General features: G+C 38.3%; 1 protein-coding gene across 1 annotated transcript in view; it reads right to left on the bottom strand.

Moving 5' to 3' along the window:
• The window catches only part of Dnah7 (dynein axonemal heavy chain 7), a 262,532-nt gene that overhangs the window by 143,756 nt on the left and 102,028 nt on the right, over positions 1-16,748 (bottom strand). The window contains 5 exon segments of the mRNA XM_052192567.1: positions 1,260-1,387; positions 1,499-1,601; positions 3,810-3,978; positions 7,391-7,500; positions 8,769-8,981. Of these exon segments, the coding sequence (XP_052048527.1) occupies positions 1,260-1,387; positions 1,499-1,601; positions 3,810-3,978; positions 7,391-7,500; positions 8,769-8,981 (723 nt within the window).

The following is a 16,748-nucleotide window of genomic DNA, read 5'->3' as shown; positions in this document are numbered from 1 at the left end:
CCACTTCCCTCTTTTAAAATGTATTATATATACTTATTGAGGAGGGTATGCATGCTACAATCCCCAGGTGGAGGTGAAAGTGTGAAGGCCAGGGTTCAACTTGAGGGAGTCAGTTCTCTCTTTTCCCATGCAGGTCCTGGTCTCAGGTGTTTGGGCTTAGAGGCAGGAACATTTACCCACTGAACAATCTCTTCACCCTTCATTTCTCATCTTTAAATCATCCCTTCCTTCGCTAAGGCAAACTCCTTTACCACATAAGCACATAAAGGGCCAGTTTAGAAGTACTCATCTATTTGGTAGCAGTTGGAATGATTCTGGGGTGCCGTTGTGGCACACATGTGACAAGTAGAAGGCATGTAGGATTTAGTCAGAAATCTTGGGGCAGGGTCTATAATTATCAATGTACTATTCGCCAACAAATATTGTTCCTTATACACAATCCATAAACCTTGAAAGTATATAATAAAGAGGGTGAAATGGTGAAAGTCATTCACCTTGAAAGTATATAATAAAGAGGGCAAATATACAGAGAAAGCAACATCTTTTAATTAATAAATGAAAATTACTTTTTTAAAGTGAAAGTTTTACTCTATTCATCTAGGACAGTGTTTTGCCCCTTATAAAGTAAAAGAAAAAACATCATATATTAACAGGCACCGAGAGACTCGATATGACAAGTCAATGTTTCTACTCTGTGTTGAAAACAATTTAGCTAAGGGATGTCTTCCAATGGAGAGAGGCCTTCAGCAACAACAGTCTTTAGTAGTGTTATTTATAATAGAGGAACTGAAAGCAACTTAAAATTCCATCAGAAAGACAGCTCAGTAATCCTACTTGAAGTCCAGATCACGTTTACAAAGACTGGAAACTGTTCATCCTGGCTTTAAATTAACTTTAAAACAACAACAACAACAATAAAAAAGCAAAACAATCTACCACTCATACACAACTGTCAGATTTGAGCCCTTTAAAATGCATATAAAACTTAAAAGATAGAATACAATAAGATATATTGGGTATTTTTCTGTCTTTTCTCATTTGTGATAATCAATACCATTGTAAAAGTATAAAATTTTGGAGTTGTGCCTGCTTTATTTTGTAAAATTATTTGAAGCTTTAATCATTATCTTCTAGAATAATTTCCCAAAATGGTGTGCCTAAAAGCAGATTTTTTTAAAAACCACAATCCTAGGATCACATCTTCTCTTTGCATTCATAAATGGTGAAAAAGAAACATGTTATGATTACAGCCTCCATACCTTCAGGTTGTCTGGCAGCTCTGACCGCCCAGCATACCCAGGGTTCATTGTTATAAAGACAGCGCATGTGGGGTCAAGCTTTAGTTCTGTTCCTTCAAACACTAGGAGCTCGGTACCCGCATTGATGCCTGTGGGGACCACAAGTGCAGTGACTTAGCTTTGCCTCAGCTCGGGCCACTTGCTGCCCATCCCCCGCTTCCTTTGTTTTCACTGGCTGCATAGACGGACAAGCACCTTACCTCTCTGGATAGTAAGGATTTGTTGAGCAACCACAGAAAGCACTTCCAAATCAATTCTGTTAAACTCATCAAAGCAAGCCCAGGCTCCACAAGATAACAGTCCCTGGGAGGAAAGAATAATAAAAATTTTCAACTCTATCTGATTGAGTATTACATTGAAATGATGCATTTCACCTGATCTTTTCAGGGATTTAATATCCCATCAAGGAAATTGCTTATTTACCTTTATCTTTAAAGACAGCTCATTTTTTTCATTACCAATTCATTATTCTAGGTGAATAAAGAGTTTGATCAACTGGAAAACTTCCCAATTTACTGCCTTTGCTCCGAGTATGCCTTTAGGTATTTAGGGGTGCATCTATAATTTCCAAGTCTTTATTTACAAGTTGATTTTATTTGTTTTTTTTAAAATAATGGATTGCAATAACCATCTATGCAGTATGACTTCCATTGCCAGAGATAACTGCTTTGTAAGCATAATAGCCAACTAACATTCAAAGCCCAATTTATAATCCTAAAAAAAGGATTGCCTCACAGATCTGTGCTGAACTCCATGCATACCAAAGACTAGTAAGTCTTCTGAGAGCACACTACCCCTTACTTTGATTTCCAATGAATAATACAATGAAAGCTTTAGTTGTCACAGAGAACAGGCTGTTTAACATCATATAGGCAAATATGCAGATTGTGATGATGTTTTAAAAAATAATGCTTGAATGATTATGAGGTTCTTAATAGTAAGACCTACACCTTTATTTGTACTCCCACTGTTCAGCGTGAACTTCACACCAAAAATGCACAATCAATTTGTACTTAGCAATAGTTCTACTGAAATCCATCAATCTAAATCCAAGACTGAAGAATGTTATGATAAAGAAGGCAGGCATTGCTTTGAAAACATTGGAATGAACTATTTATTCAAGCCATACCTAGGCTCTTCCAACTGCCCCTCCTTTCTTAGTCACTGTCAAGCTTATATGGCACTACAGAAGACAAATTAAATAGCATTCTGGTGTCTATCATTTTATTTCTTATCATTTTGACTTCCTTCAAAAACAACCTTACCCTGTTTTCAAATCACAAGTAAAGTCTTAGACAATTATAAAATTGTTTAAAATGACCAGTTGCATATCACTCAAGGAAAACAGTTCACTGTATTGGATAGAAATAATATATTTTGGTTACTTTAATTTAAAAGTAAATTTAAACATTTAAAAGTAAATAGTACAAAATAGTTAAAATATATTTGGAAAATTACAGAAAAAAAGAAAATGAAGTAAATGCAAAGGGTCAGCTGTCCCAAACAGATGATTTTATACTGCACAGCCTGCTCTAGTTCAAACAAGCACAGTTCACCTTGATTCTCCTTTTCACAATCTTACAGATCGATAGGATCTAAAAAATTGAGCTAAATAAACCATGAGCGACAGCAGGAAGGTGTGTGAGTTGGCCAGGGGCCGGGGCTTTTGGGTCTGAGGTGATGGCTCAGTTGGTAAAATGCTTGACACACAAACATGAGAACAATTCCCAACACACACACACAAACTGGGCATAGTGCCACATGCCTCTGCTCTCAGTGCCTGGGAGGCAGAGCCAGGCAATAATTCCCTGGGACTCGATGGCTAGCCAGATTAGCCTATTCGGCAAGCTCTAAGCCAGTGAGAGACACTGTCTCAAAACTAAGTGGAGTGCAATTGAGAAGGATTCTGGCATTCTTGACCTCCTTGCACATGGGCACACATGTCCATGCACACTCACAAACACACAAACATATCTGTGGACACATATCCACACTATTAAAATAAAGGAGAGTTACACATTTCCAATGCAGAAAACCTAAGATGTTTTTAGAATAGTCCATTAATGAACTCTGAAACTTATTAATAATGCAGCATAGAGATTAAAGAAATCTTTGGAATCCCACGCCACAGTCTTTACCCAGTGGGTGGTTCTCAAACTTTTATCTGCCCGATATATTTAAAGATCCCATTCAAAGCAAAGTTTATTTGCTTTTTTAGAGAATGAGCTGTAATAACCCTCTATGCAACATGACGTATGTGACCAGAGAGACTGCTTTCTGGTCAGAATACAAAATAGCTAAATAACATTTCTAAGTCTATGACCTAATCAGGAGTAGTCAGGTAGAGTGGCCTCCACAGCAGGGACTGGAAGGAGGCAGATTGTGCTTGTTAAGACTATACAAGGTTTAGTAAAGCTTCTGTTTGCAGCCTGGTGTCTCTCGTTGTAACCCCCTTGCCATCACCCATCAGCTACCCTAGTGTAAAGAAATGAGGAGTTAGTGGATTCAAACCTTAAAGAATTTTCCTAAAGCCAAATAATCCAGCCCATCGGAGCAGTTGAAAACAACACACTGTTTGGCAACAGCTTTTGCTAAATCCTTGGTTGTTTCTGTCTTTCCGGTGCCAGCTGGACCCTCAGGTGCTCCTCCAAGGTGCAGGTGAAGGGCTCCAAATAAGGTCCTAGAGTAAAAGAAATGGATAGAGTGATTAACACATAGGCAAAAGAAAAGGTTAAATTGAATCCTAACTGTCAGCCCCCTTTTCAAAATTTCTCCCCCTCCCTGCTAACCTCAAAAAAATCTCTAACAGCACATTTCTTTGTTATTATTTTTTCTTCTAAAAGTAGACAGATGATTGAAGATGGATGGATGGATGGATGGATGGATGGATGGATGGATGGATGGATAGATGGGCTGATGCATAAATGAATTCATGGAAGGAGGGTCAGGCAGGCAAATAGAATGCATGTGCATATTTATATACATGACAAATTTAGAACTTCTGGAATTCAGTCCTGACTTCTGGTCAATGTGGAGAATCCAGCCAACTCTATGAACACCCAACCTTACTAGAAGAGTATAGAAATATTACATGGTAGAGAATGATTTTAAAACTCATAGCCATCATTTAAAGAATAAAAGATGTCCCCAATGGGGGAATTCAGTGGTTGAAGCATGGTTACGTGCAAATCTGCAGAGATATACAGTACTTGGTTGAATACAAATAAACACAAATATACTTTGGGCAACACTGATTCGAAATCATTAGAAATGAACAAGAAGGGGAAATGGGATAAATTTACCTCTTAGACCTATTAAGGAAGCTTGAAAAGCTGCCTTGTCTCTAATGGACACCACATTTCCCTCAGCACCCACCAGAGAGTCAAGGAGGTTAATCAGAGAAAGGCAAAGGAAGCTCACAAGCTCACCACTCATGCGGTCTGGAGAACAAGCCTGCATTGCGCCTCAAGAAGAGAATGGGTCAAATTTCCATTTCTCATTGCATATGAGCCAAAACTCATGGGGAAAAACATTTTGTTTTTGTTTTTGTCTTTTCTGAACAGAAGAAAACTCTAAAGCCTTCTTTATAGATTGGTCTGAAACTGTAGCTGTGCCCACAACTAAGATCACTATTGAGTCAGACACACAGTACAGCAACAGTGTCACTACATACACAGTATCCTGTCCTTCCCTCTTTGGTTCCTAGCAGTCAGAATCAACCAACCAACCAACCAACCAACCAACCAACCAATCTCTCTCTCTCTCTCTCTCTCTCTCTCTCTCTCTCTCCCTCCCTCTCACTCTCACTCTCACTCTTCCCTCTCTCTCTCCCTCTCCCTCTCTCTCTGAGGCAGAGGCCATTTTTTATAAAAAAAGCAACTTGAAATTCTATAATAAACTTACACTCTTGAAAACTCAATAAAGAGTTAAATATCAGAATAAACATAAGGAAATAAAATTATTTGTTAGGAGGTAAATATAAGGGAATTGCCCAGAGAGTTATAAATCAAATATATATATAAAGATAAAGGACAAAAAATAAAGAAGGGCAAAATGATAAGGAGCCAAAATTTAAATGGCAAAGTCTGAGGACTTTCCAGAATGGAAGAAACACATGAACAGAAGGAAATCCCAAGTAACATAAATAAATAAATAACTTCTAGTAACATTATAGTGAACATCAACAACCAGGAGAAAAATCCTTTAAGCATATAACAGAGATAAAGAGAATGATTAAAATAATATTTAATTATAGTGAATAAAAAATGAATGAATTAAGATCAAAAGTAAAGCTCTGGGAATATAAAAACACAGTACAATTATTTTAATGAGCCCAAGTAATTTGATAATCATATTAAATATAAGTGGATTAAATTTGCTAGTGAAGTACAGAGAGCCTTTTCCTTTTCATGTGATCAAATCCATTTACCATGCAATATATTGTCTCCATTCAGGCCCTGTTTAGTTCCCATCTGGGTTACACACCTATGCCACTTAATGTTTCCCTCTAGTATCTCACTCAGCACACACTATTGCAATTGCTTTTTAATCTAGCTTTCCCAACTGATGGAAAAACATTTGAGTGATGTAACACAATCTGTATTTATTTTCTAAAGCTGAAAACAATAGCATGTTTTTACTTATCCTGTGTTCTGCTAAGGTTATTACCAGATAATGAAATGGTGTGCTATATTGTTTCCTAGTCATATTCATTTTGATATAAAAATAGAAAAGGCTTATATATTCCATCTTTGCTCTGTGAAACCAGAGTTCATAGCTTGTGTCTACAGATACTAACACTATACCTGAAAGTCACCATAATTTGTAATCAAACATGTAATTTATCATAATGTTCAACAAAAGCATTCACAATTTTGAGTATTCTCTAAGAGTATAATTTAAAACTGCTGTTCAGTATACTTTATTTAATATATCCTTTATGCCAGAGAATGTGGTGGTTGAAGACAAGGAAAAAAATAGCACATAGTCCTTTTCCACGAAAGTCTCCAATAAATAAAATAAAGCAAGCATGCCTCAACCCCTTGTGATGAACAATAAGACAGAGGAAGAAAACAGGTGCGACAGGGAATGCAGTAGGGAAGTTGCACATACGAACTATAAGTGATTATGGCAGCATGCTCAAGACCTGTGCAAGCTCACATCAAGTAAACTCTCAGCACAGAGAGAGGAGGCGGCACGGAGCCCCACCTCTCGATGAGGAGCTATTGGTATTGGTGGCTATTAAGAGAGGGAAAGCTCCCTTTTTTGTTTGATTGTTTGTTTGTTTGGGTTTTTAAGGATGTTACCCATGGTGGATCAAACATTCAACACTTCTAAGAGTACATGGGCAACACTCACTGGGATCAATAGAGTAAAAAAAATAAATAAGAGGACACAGAGATGGGTAGGTACGGAATGTGGTGGGGGTAGGGATCTAGGAAGAGGTGAAGGAGGGGAATGAATAGAATCAAAATATAATGTATGTTTATATCAATCTTCTGAGATGTACCATCTGGGAAGCAAAACTAACTTAAAGATAAAAGGGTTAATTTCCACTGGGGAAAAAATATAAACTCTCAAAGGAGATACCCACCAGGCATGTGCGCTGTGAACCACTATAGGAGAGAGGTCCAGACATGGTTCTTTAGAACATGGGTAAAGCCTGAAAGTAAACAGTCTGGAAATCATGGAATATGGAAACAGAACTCTAGAAAATTCAGCACTTCAGAGGAATGAAAAAGAGTATAACTCAAAGGATCCAAAAAGAAGCCAGAGAACTGGAGGGAAAAAGAAGGCAAGGTGGGAAGGGGACAGCAAGAGCTAACCACTGCCACGGCTAAGAACACCCTGATCCCCCAAGATGAAAACAGGAAAGCAGCAGAGAATGAGAAGATGAAATCTGAGAGGAGACTTATGGGACTGGGAAAAGAACACAGGATACGTTTATAGACTGCAAGGTAAAAAGAATTAACTTTAAGTGATTTGAGACATACTTAATCACTGGTCTAGGGTGTGTGTGTGTGTGTGTGTGTGTGTGTGTGTGTGTGTGTGTGTGTGCAAGTTATTTCTCCCCTGTCTTTGGCAGGGTTTACCTGTAACAGCGGTCTGTGAGTGGGGTTATGACTAGTCTAGGGGAATTTCCCAGATATTCATAGCCGTATCGCAAACCAGCATTGATCATCTTTGTTTCTAAATTATTTTCCTAGGATCAATCAGAAAAAAATGGAATTGGTTAGGAAACAAAATTTCAAACAATGTGAAATCACAAGATCTTTATTAAGAAATAAGCACAGTCCAGACATGTGTAGACTATCCTCTCGGGCATCAGTTCACCTACTAGAAGAATTCAATAGCTAGTTTTCTGAACGAATAATGGAAGTCAATGGCTTTCTACCACTGCCTTAGTTAGGGTTCTGGTGCTGTGGAGGGCCGCAGTGACCACAGCAACTCTTGTAAAGGAAAACATTTAACTGAGGCTGGCTTACAGTTCAGAGATTTAGTCCACTATTGTCATAGCAGGAAGCACACAGGCAGACATGTGTTGCAGTGATAGTGGAGAGTTCTACATCTGAACCAGCAGGCAGCAGGAAAAGAAGCAACCTTGGGCCTGGCATCTGAGACCTCAAAGCCCATCCCCACTGAGACATGGCCTCCAACAAGGCAACACCTCCTTATAGTGCTGCTCCTTTTGAGCTCATGGGGGCCTTTTTCATTCAAACCACCACAAGCACTATTACAATTTTACAGCTGAGGAGACCACTGCTTACAGAGATAAGCACCTTGTCTATAATCTAAGAAAGAAGGATCTGGCTTCTGAAACAAGGATCCTATCACCCATGATCCTACCACCAAATATCATGGCTCTGAAAAGGCCTACAAGGTTCTGGTCCACACCTGTCCCCTCTTTCACCTACCTCCTAAGACTTAAAAGCAATCCTGAGAGCTGCTGAGCTCCAACTCTCCCACACTCAGCAGGCTTGCCTCCCCCCCCCCCCTTCCTTCCAGCCAAGATTAGCATCATTATCCTCTCAGACAGCCTGAAAAGTTCCTTCCTTATGGATCATGTTTCTGGTTTCTTTAATGACTAAACCAGACAAGAAAGCTGACTTATATCTCATTTAAGTGCATCAGGAATCTAAAAACACAATTTAAGCTAACTAACCGCAACATTTTGTAAATAACAAACATAATAATACATTAAAAAGTAGCTAATTTCTGTTCCTGTTGGTACCTTCACATGTACATGTATATTAATATATGATATGTTTGGATACAAATATAGGTATGTAAATATGGATACTGATGATAATAGATATTATTATTGGCTCCTTTAATTTTCAATCTAAAAAATCATATATAAGAATTCATCAGCAAAAAAAATAATCCCTTTTAATGATCTTATTACACAGCTGAGCAAGTGAGTATGATTTAAGAAGCTACGGGCTGAAATTGCTGGGAGAGACCACTTACTTGCCAGTAGTATCTAAGCTGACTTAACCACTCAAAGTCAGTGTCATCGCTGATTTTTTTATTTACAAGGTTGGCAAGGACATCTCTAGCATGAACATCCAACACCACAAGGGCTCCCAGAGTAACTCGGTTCTGCTTGGACAATTTGCCACGGACCAATGTGACAATATCATCAATTTGATGGTTACATTTTGCCAAGTAGTCTTCAAGGGCCTGAGAAAAATAAGGTATAATTTCCCAATGTGATCAGAATCATTATGAGCAAAAACATTTTGAACTAGTATGTTTATTAATATATGTGTGCTGTTCTCATAAATTATATTCTCACATATATAAGATATCCTCTGCATAATTTCTATTTTTCTATAATTTAAAAATAATCTATTTTCCCTACTACACAGTTTTAAGTAAGCAGACACAGTGGGCAAACATGGCTCATGTCAGCCTCTTCTTTTTCTACCCCTTTCTATTCTCTGTGGTTATGTCGGAGCTGTCAATCTTACTGCCCCATCTCATGGGATATGAAGGCGGGGAAGAGACCCATTGAGAGTCAACCATAGCTCTCCCTGAGGACCCAACCAAGTGTTTTTCCCTAGACTTGGTCAATTGTGAGCATGTGACTCTAAGCTGCTGAAAACATTCTCTCAACAGAGACGTGTAGAGAGGAGAGGCAGCAGGGAAAGTGGTACTAGGAAGGGTTCAAACCCTGAGACACTTGGGCCATCTTTTTCTCCCTCTACTCTCATGGGTCCTCAAAGCATTTTTTCCATAAGATTGCTATATGAGGTTTGAAATACTAGTACCGTTATGGTTTAAATGTGATTTTTCATGTGCCCCTTGACAGTGTGGCAGTACTGAACTGGTAGAAGCTGTAAGGAACTGTCACCAGGCAGTGAATAGCACACTCAGGTGTGTGTGTGTGTGAGGAGGGGGATTAAGTGAGGCTCTCAGAGCTAATCTCATTCCCTTAAGAATGGATTATACTCTGCCTTGACTATAAAGTGTGCCCTAAAGGGTATGGTTGTTGGTGATGGTATTTGTTGGGAGGTGCTATAAACTTAGTACAGTGAGCTTAGTACAAGGATGGATCAATTCCCATTCTTCTGCATGCTGACCTCCAGTTGAACCAGCACCATTTGTTGAAAAGACTATCTTTTTTCCACTGGATGTTTTCAGCTCCTTTGTCGAGGATCAAGTGGCCATAGGTGTGTGGGTTCATTTCTGGATCTTCAACCCTATTCCATTGATCTGCTTGCCCGTCACTGTACCAATACCATGCAGTTTTTAACACTATTGCTCTGTATTATTGCTTGAGGGCTGGGATACTGATTCTCCCAGAATTTCTTTTGTTGTTGAGAATAGTTTTAGATATCCTGGGTTTTTTGTTATTCCAGATGAATTTGAGAATTGCTCTTTCTAACTCGATGAAGAACTGAGTTGGGATTTTGATGGGTAGTACATTGAATCTGTATATTGCTTTTGGCAAAATGACCATTTTAACTATATTAATCCTGTGAATCCATGAGCATGGGAGATTTTTCCATTTTCTGAGGTCTTCTTCCATTTCCTTCTTCAGAGTCTTGAAGTTCTTGTCATACAGATCTTTTACTTGTTTGGTCAGAGTCACACCAAGGCACTTTATACTGTTTGTGGCTATTGTGAAGGGGGTCATTTCCCTAATTTCTTTCTCAGCCTGCTTATCCTTTGAGTATAGGAAGGCTACTGATTTGCTTGAGTTGATTTTATAACCTGCCACTTTGCTGAAGTTGTTTATCAGCTGTAGGAGTTCTCTAGTGGAGTTTTTTGGTTCACTTAGGTAGACTATCATATCATCTGCAAATAGTGATAGTTTGACTTTTTCTTTTTCAATTTGTATCCCTTTGACCTCCTTATGTTGTCTAATTGCTCTAGTCAGGACTTTAAGAACTGTATTGAAAAGATATGGAGAGAGGGGGCAGCCTTGTCTAGTTCCTGATTTTAGTGGGATTGCTTCAAGTTTCTCTCCATTTAGTTTGATGCTGGCTACCAGTTTACTGTATATTGCTTTTACTATGTTTAGGTATGGGCCTTGAATTCATGTTCTTTCCAAGACTTTAAGCATGAAAGGATGCTGAATTTTGTCAAATGCTTTTTCAGCATCTAATGAAATCATCATGTGGTCTTTTTCTTTGAGTTTGTTTAAGTAGTGGATTGCATTGATGGCTTTCCGTATATTGAACCAACCCTGCATCCCTGGGATGAAGCCTACTTGATCATGGTGGATGATCGTTTTGATGTGTTCTTGGATTCGGTAGGCAAGAATTTTATTGAGCATTTTTGCATCGATATTCATAAGGGAAATTGGCCTGAAATTATCTTTCTTAGTTGGATCTTTGTGTTGTTTTGGTATCAGCATAATTGTGGCTTCATAGAAGGAGTTGGGTAATGTTTCTTCTGTTTCTATTTGGTGGAAAAGTTTGAAGAATATTGGTGTTAAGTCTTCTTTGAAGGTCTGATAGAATTCTGCACTAAAACCATCTGGTCCTGTGCTTTTATTGTCGGAAGGCTATCTATGACCCCTTCTATTTCTTTAGGGGTTATGGGACTGTTTAGATGATCAATTTGGTCCTGATTTAATTTTGGTATTTGGTATCTGTCTAGGAATTGTCCATTTCCTCCAGATTCTCCAGTTGTGTTGAGTATAGGCTTTTGTAGTAAGATCTGATGATTTTTTTGAATTTCCTCAGTTTCTCTTGTTATAGCCCCCTTTTCATTTCTAATTTTGTTAATTTGGATACTTTCTCTGTGCCCTTTGGTCAATCTGGCTAAGGGTTTATCTATCTTGTTGATTTTCTCAAAGAACCAGCTCCTGGATTTGTTGATTCTTTGTATGGTTCTCTTTGTTTCCACTTGATTGATTTCAGCCATTAGTTTGATGATTTCCTGTCTTCTTCTCCTCCTGGGTGAATTGGCTTCTTTTTGTTCCAGGGCTTTCACGTGTGCCATTAAGTTGCTAGTGTATGCTCTTTCCCATTTCTTTTTGGAGGCACTCAGGGCTATGAGCTTTCCTCTTAGCACTACTTTCACTGTGTCCTAAAGATTTGGGTATGTTGTGCCTTCATTTTCATTAAATTCTAAAAAAGTCTCTGATTTCTTTCTTTATTTCTTCTTTGGCCAAGGTGTCATTGAGAAGAGTATTGTTCAGCCTCCATGTGTATGTGGGCTTTCTGTTGTTTTTGTTGCTATTGAAGACCACTCTTACACCATAGTGATCTGATAGGAGGCATGGGATTAGTTCGATCTTCTTATATTTGTTGAGGTCTGTCTTGTGACCAATAATATGGTCGATTTTGGAGAAGGTACCATAAGGTGCTGAGAAAAAGGTATATTCTTTTGCTTTAGAGTGAAATGTTCTATAAATATCAGTTAAATCCAATTGGTCCAAAGCTTCAATTAGTTTTACTGTGTCCCTGTTTAGTTTCTGTTTTCCTGATCGGCCATTGAGGAGAGTGGAGTGTTGAAGTCCCCCACAATTATTGTGTTAGGTGAAATGTGTGCTTTGAGCTTTAGTAAAGTTTCTTTTATGAATGAAGTTGCCCTTGCATTTGTTGCATAGAGGTTCAGAATTGAGAGTTCTTCTTGGTGGATTTTTCCTTTGACCATCAAGAAGTGGCCTTCCATGTCTCTATTGATGACTTTAGGTTGAAAGTCAATTTTATCTGATATTAGAATGGCTATTCTGGCTTGTTTCCTGAGACCATTTGCTTGTAAAATTATCTTCCAGCCTTTTACTCTAAGGTAGTTTTTGTCTTTGACACTGAGGTGTGTTTCCTGTATGCAGCAAAATGTAGGGCCCTGTTTTCTTATCCAGTCTGTTAGTCTATGTCTTTTTGTTGGGGAATTGAGTCCATTGATATTAAGAGATATTAAGCAATAGTGATTATTACTTCCTGTCGTTTTTGATGTTATTTTTATATTTGAGTGGTTATCTTCTTTTAGGTTCGATGAAAGAAGGTTACTTTCTTGCTTTTTCCAGGGTGTAGTTTCCCTCCTTGTATTGGAGTTTTCCTCCTATTATTCTTTGTAGGGCTGGATTTGTGGAAAGATATTATGTAAATTTGGTTTTGTCATGGAATATCTTGGTTTCTCCATCTATGGTGATTGAGAGTTTTGCTGGGTATAGTAGTCTTGGCTGACATTTGTGTTTTCTTAGAGTCTGCATGAGATCTGCCCAGGATCTTCTAGCTTTCATGGTCTCTGGTGAGAAGTCTGCTGTGATTCTGATAGGTCTTCCTTTATATGTTACTTGGCCTTTTTCTCTTACTGCCTTTAATATTCTTTCTTTGTTTAGTACATTTGGGGTTTTGATTATTATGTGATGGGAGGTATTTCTGCCCTGGTCCAGTCTGTTTGGAGTTCTGTAGGCTTTTTGTATATTCATGGGCATCTCTCTCTTTAGGTCAGGGAAGTTTTCTTCCATAATTTTGTTGAAGATATTTGCTGGCCCTTTCAGTTGTAAATCTTCACTCTCATCTATACCTATAATCCTTAGGTTTGGTCTTCTCATTGTGTCCTGGATTTCCTGGATGTTCTGGGTTACAAGCTTTTTGCATTTTGCATTTTCTTTAACTGTTGAGTCAATGGTTTCCATGGTATCTTTGGCCTCTGAGATTCTTTCTTCCATCTCTTGTATTCTGTTATTGATATTTGCATCTATGGCCCCTGATTTCTTCTCTAGGTTTTCTATCTCCAATGTTGTCTCCCTTTGTGATTTCTTAGTTGTTTCTACTTCTGTCTTTAGATACAGGATGGTTTTGCTGAGTTCCTTCGTTTGTTTGTGTTTTCTTTCAATTCTTTAAGAGATTTTTGTGTTTCCTCTTTCATGACTTCTGCCATCTGACTCACTTTCTCCTGCATTTCTTTAAGGTTTTTTTGTTTTTTTGTTTTTTTTGTTTTTGTTTTTGTTTTGTTTTGTTTTTTGAGTTTCTTCTTTATTGGCTTCTATCTCTTGAGCCTTATTCTCCTGAATTTCCTTAAGTGATTTTTGTGTTTCCATTATATGAGTTTCTAGCTTATTCATGTTCCCCTATATTTCTTTAAGAGATTCATTTATGTCCTTTTTGTGTTACTCTAGCAGCATCATGACCAGTGATTTTAAATCCAAATCTTGTTTTTCTGGTGTGTTGGGGTATCCAGGACTTACTGTTGTTGGAGAGTTGGGTTCAGACACTGCCATATTGCCTAGATTTCTGTTAATAGCGTTCCTATGTTTGCCTTTTGCCATCTTGTTATCTCTGGCGTTAGTTCGTCTTGTTGTCACTGGGTAGTTTTTGAGCCTCCTGTGAGGCTGTAAGGCTATTTCTGCAACACTGGAGGGCTGGGTTTCCCCTGTCACAGATTGCTGATGTGCTACCCTCCTCTTGGGTACCCCCTAGTGTGCCTTGCCCCAGATTGCCTCTGTGAACCAGGTGATGCCCATTTGCTCCTTCAGGGAGTGATGATGGTGGATCCTGAGGGGACCTTTTCTGAGTGCTGATCACTGCTGATGCCCTGTATCCTTAAAAGCATAATGGACCCAATCATTGTCTGCCTCTGTTTTCTCTCTTCCCTTTCCCCGCTAACTCTCTTTATCCCTCCCTCCCTGTCTGTCTGTCTGTCTGTCAGTCTTCCTTCCTTCCTTTCTTTTTTCCCACAAGCCAAAATCATTCTATCTTCCTCTAAGTTTGTTGTCTCAGGAGTATTTTTACATTGATGGAAAGTTAACTCGGATTGGTATTTAAAGGGAACCTGGCCTCTTGTCAGTCTCTGTTGTTTCTCTCATATTATGTGTCTTTATCTTGTACACTATCTAGCCTTGGCCTTATGCACCATTTTGTGATATAACCAGAAGGCCCTTATCGGGGTCCAAAACCAAATAGGGCTGCCTAAATCTTGAACTTGCAGTCTTCAGATATAAGATAAGTAAAGCTGTTCTCGGTATGACATTTCTACCTTTTGGTATTTTCTTATAGCAACAGAAAGTAGCAAAGAAATAATATATCTACCTTCTGATATTTTCTTACAGCAACATAAAGTAGCAAAGAAATAATAATAATGATAATACTGAAAAATATTGCCAAGTTATTTGGTTTATCTTGAACTAAGGCAAGTTCTAAGGAAGAGTCTCGCTTTGGAATCTGTCTTCCAGTAGATAAAAAAAAAAAAAATTACAACAGGAAGAGGATTTAAGATGAGAGTAAATTGCAATGAAAAGTAGTGTGTTTAAGACTGGTGGCCAGTTTCTCCACTCCCATACTTTTTAATAAGTGCTTTATTCCAAGGAGTTTATTTTAGTCTTGTTGTTAAGAGGCAATAATAAAACCAAAATAAATAAATAAGTAAATAAATAAAAGCTTCGAAGGATGTGAACTTTAAAGAACCAAACTAGGACAAGACATTTCTTCCTCAAAGATTTTATCTCTTCAATTTTTACTTTCGCAAAAGCTCTTTATTCTGGCCCTTTGGGGCTTATATACCATTTCATTTCTATTATTTACATGAATGATTTTCTACTAATTTGCTTCTTAAGTAATGAAAAATTAACTTCTGCTCCATCCATGTTTAGACACAGAAGAATTTAAATCCATGCAGACAATTAGTGAACTTCACGGAATTTAGAAGCTACCCTAGTAAAGACAGTTTGGGATCCTAGAGTCACATAAGGTACATCCTGGTCCTCTCACCAGGGCAGTTTGGCACCTCCTGGTATCACCACCAGTCTTCACATTCTAACATGGCACAAATAAAAAATTTAACATTTGGACATATAGGGTGCACATACTAACTACATGCCCTTAGAAATTTATCTACACTAGAATACTGTATTTTCCTGTGATAGAACAATAATGTCAGAACTGAAATTTGGCTCCAAAATACCAAAAGCTGAGCTCTTTTGGAATGATGTTGTATGAATCAATGACAATTTAATTAACTAGACTGGAAAAATGATATGATAATGCTTTCATCACATTTTATTCCTTGTCAACATTCTCATCGTGAGCCAGTGAAGTTAAAGGCACCGTGTTACCTGGAATTGATCATTCTTGTCATGCCTAGACCCTCCTGCCTTCCTATCCCCAATAAACTAACTCAAAATCACATTCATGCTTTCAATATCCTGGCATTTCTTCCATTTATTTAATAGGCCCTGTGGTGTCACCCACAGTCTCATTTCACAACCAGCACTTATGGACTAGGGAAATGGAAACACAGATTCTGAGGTGAGCATGGTCTCTGCGTGCATCAGCATAGTAAGCAGCCATGGTTTTCAGCTTGAGGAAACTGTAGGTGTTCATAGTCTTCAGCCACTCAACCAAATCATCAGTTTTAAATGTCAACTACTCACTTGTTAGGAGAAAATAATAAGCACAGTGAATATTTTTTTTGAATCTTTTTTTATTCGATATATTTTTTATTTACATTTCAAATGATTTCCCCACTCCCAAAGAGTCCCGTAAGCCCCCTTCTCTCCCCCTGTCCTCCCACCCACCCCTTCTCACTTCCCCGTTCTGGTTTTGCTGAATACTGCTTCATTGAGTCTTTCCAGAACAAGGGGCCACTCTTCCTTTCTTCTTGTACCTCATTTGATGTGTGGATTATGTTTTGGGTAATCTAGGTTTCTAGGTTAATATCCACTTATTAGTGAGTGCATACCATGATTCATCTTTTGAGTCTGGGTTACCTCACTTAGTATGATGTTCTCTAGCTCCATCCATTTACCTAAGAATTTCATGAATTCGTTGTTTCTAATGGCTGAATAGTACTCCATTGTGTAGATATCCCACATTTTTTGCATCCACTCTTCTGTTGAGGGATACCTGGGTTCTTTCCAACACCTGGCAATTATAAATAGGGCTGCTATGAACATAGTAAAACATGTATCCTTATTACATGGTGGGGAATCCTCTGGGTATATGCCCAGGAGTGGTATAGCAGGATCTTCTGGAAGTGAGGTGTCCAGTT

The sequence above is a fragment of the Apodemus sylvaticus genome, chromosome 9 (assembly GCF_947179515.1).
Source record: "Apodemus sylvaticus chromosome 9, mApoSyl1.1, whole genome shotgun sequence".
NCBI lineage: Eukaryota > Metazoa > Chordata > Mammalia > Rodentia > Muridae > Apodemus > Apodemus sylvaticus.
Note: the sequence above shows the minus strand (reverse complement) of the source record. Positions and strands in the feature narration are given on the sequence as shown.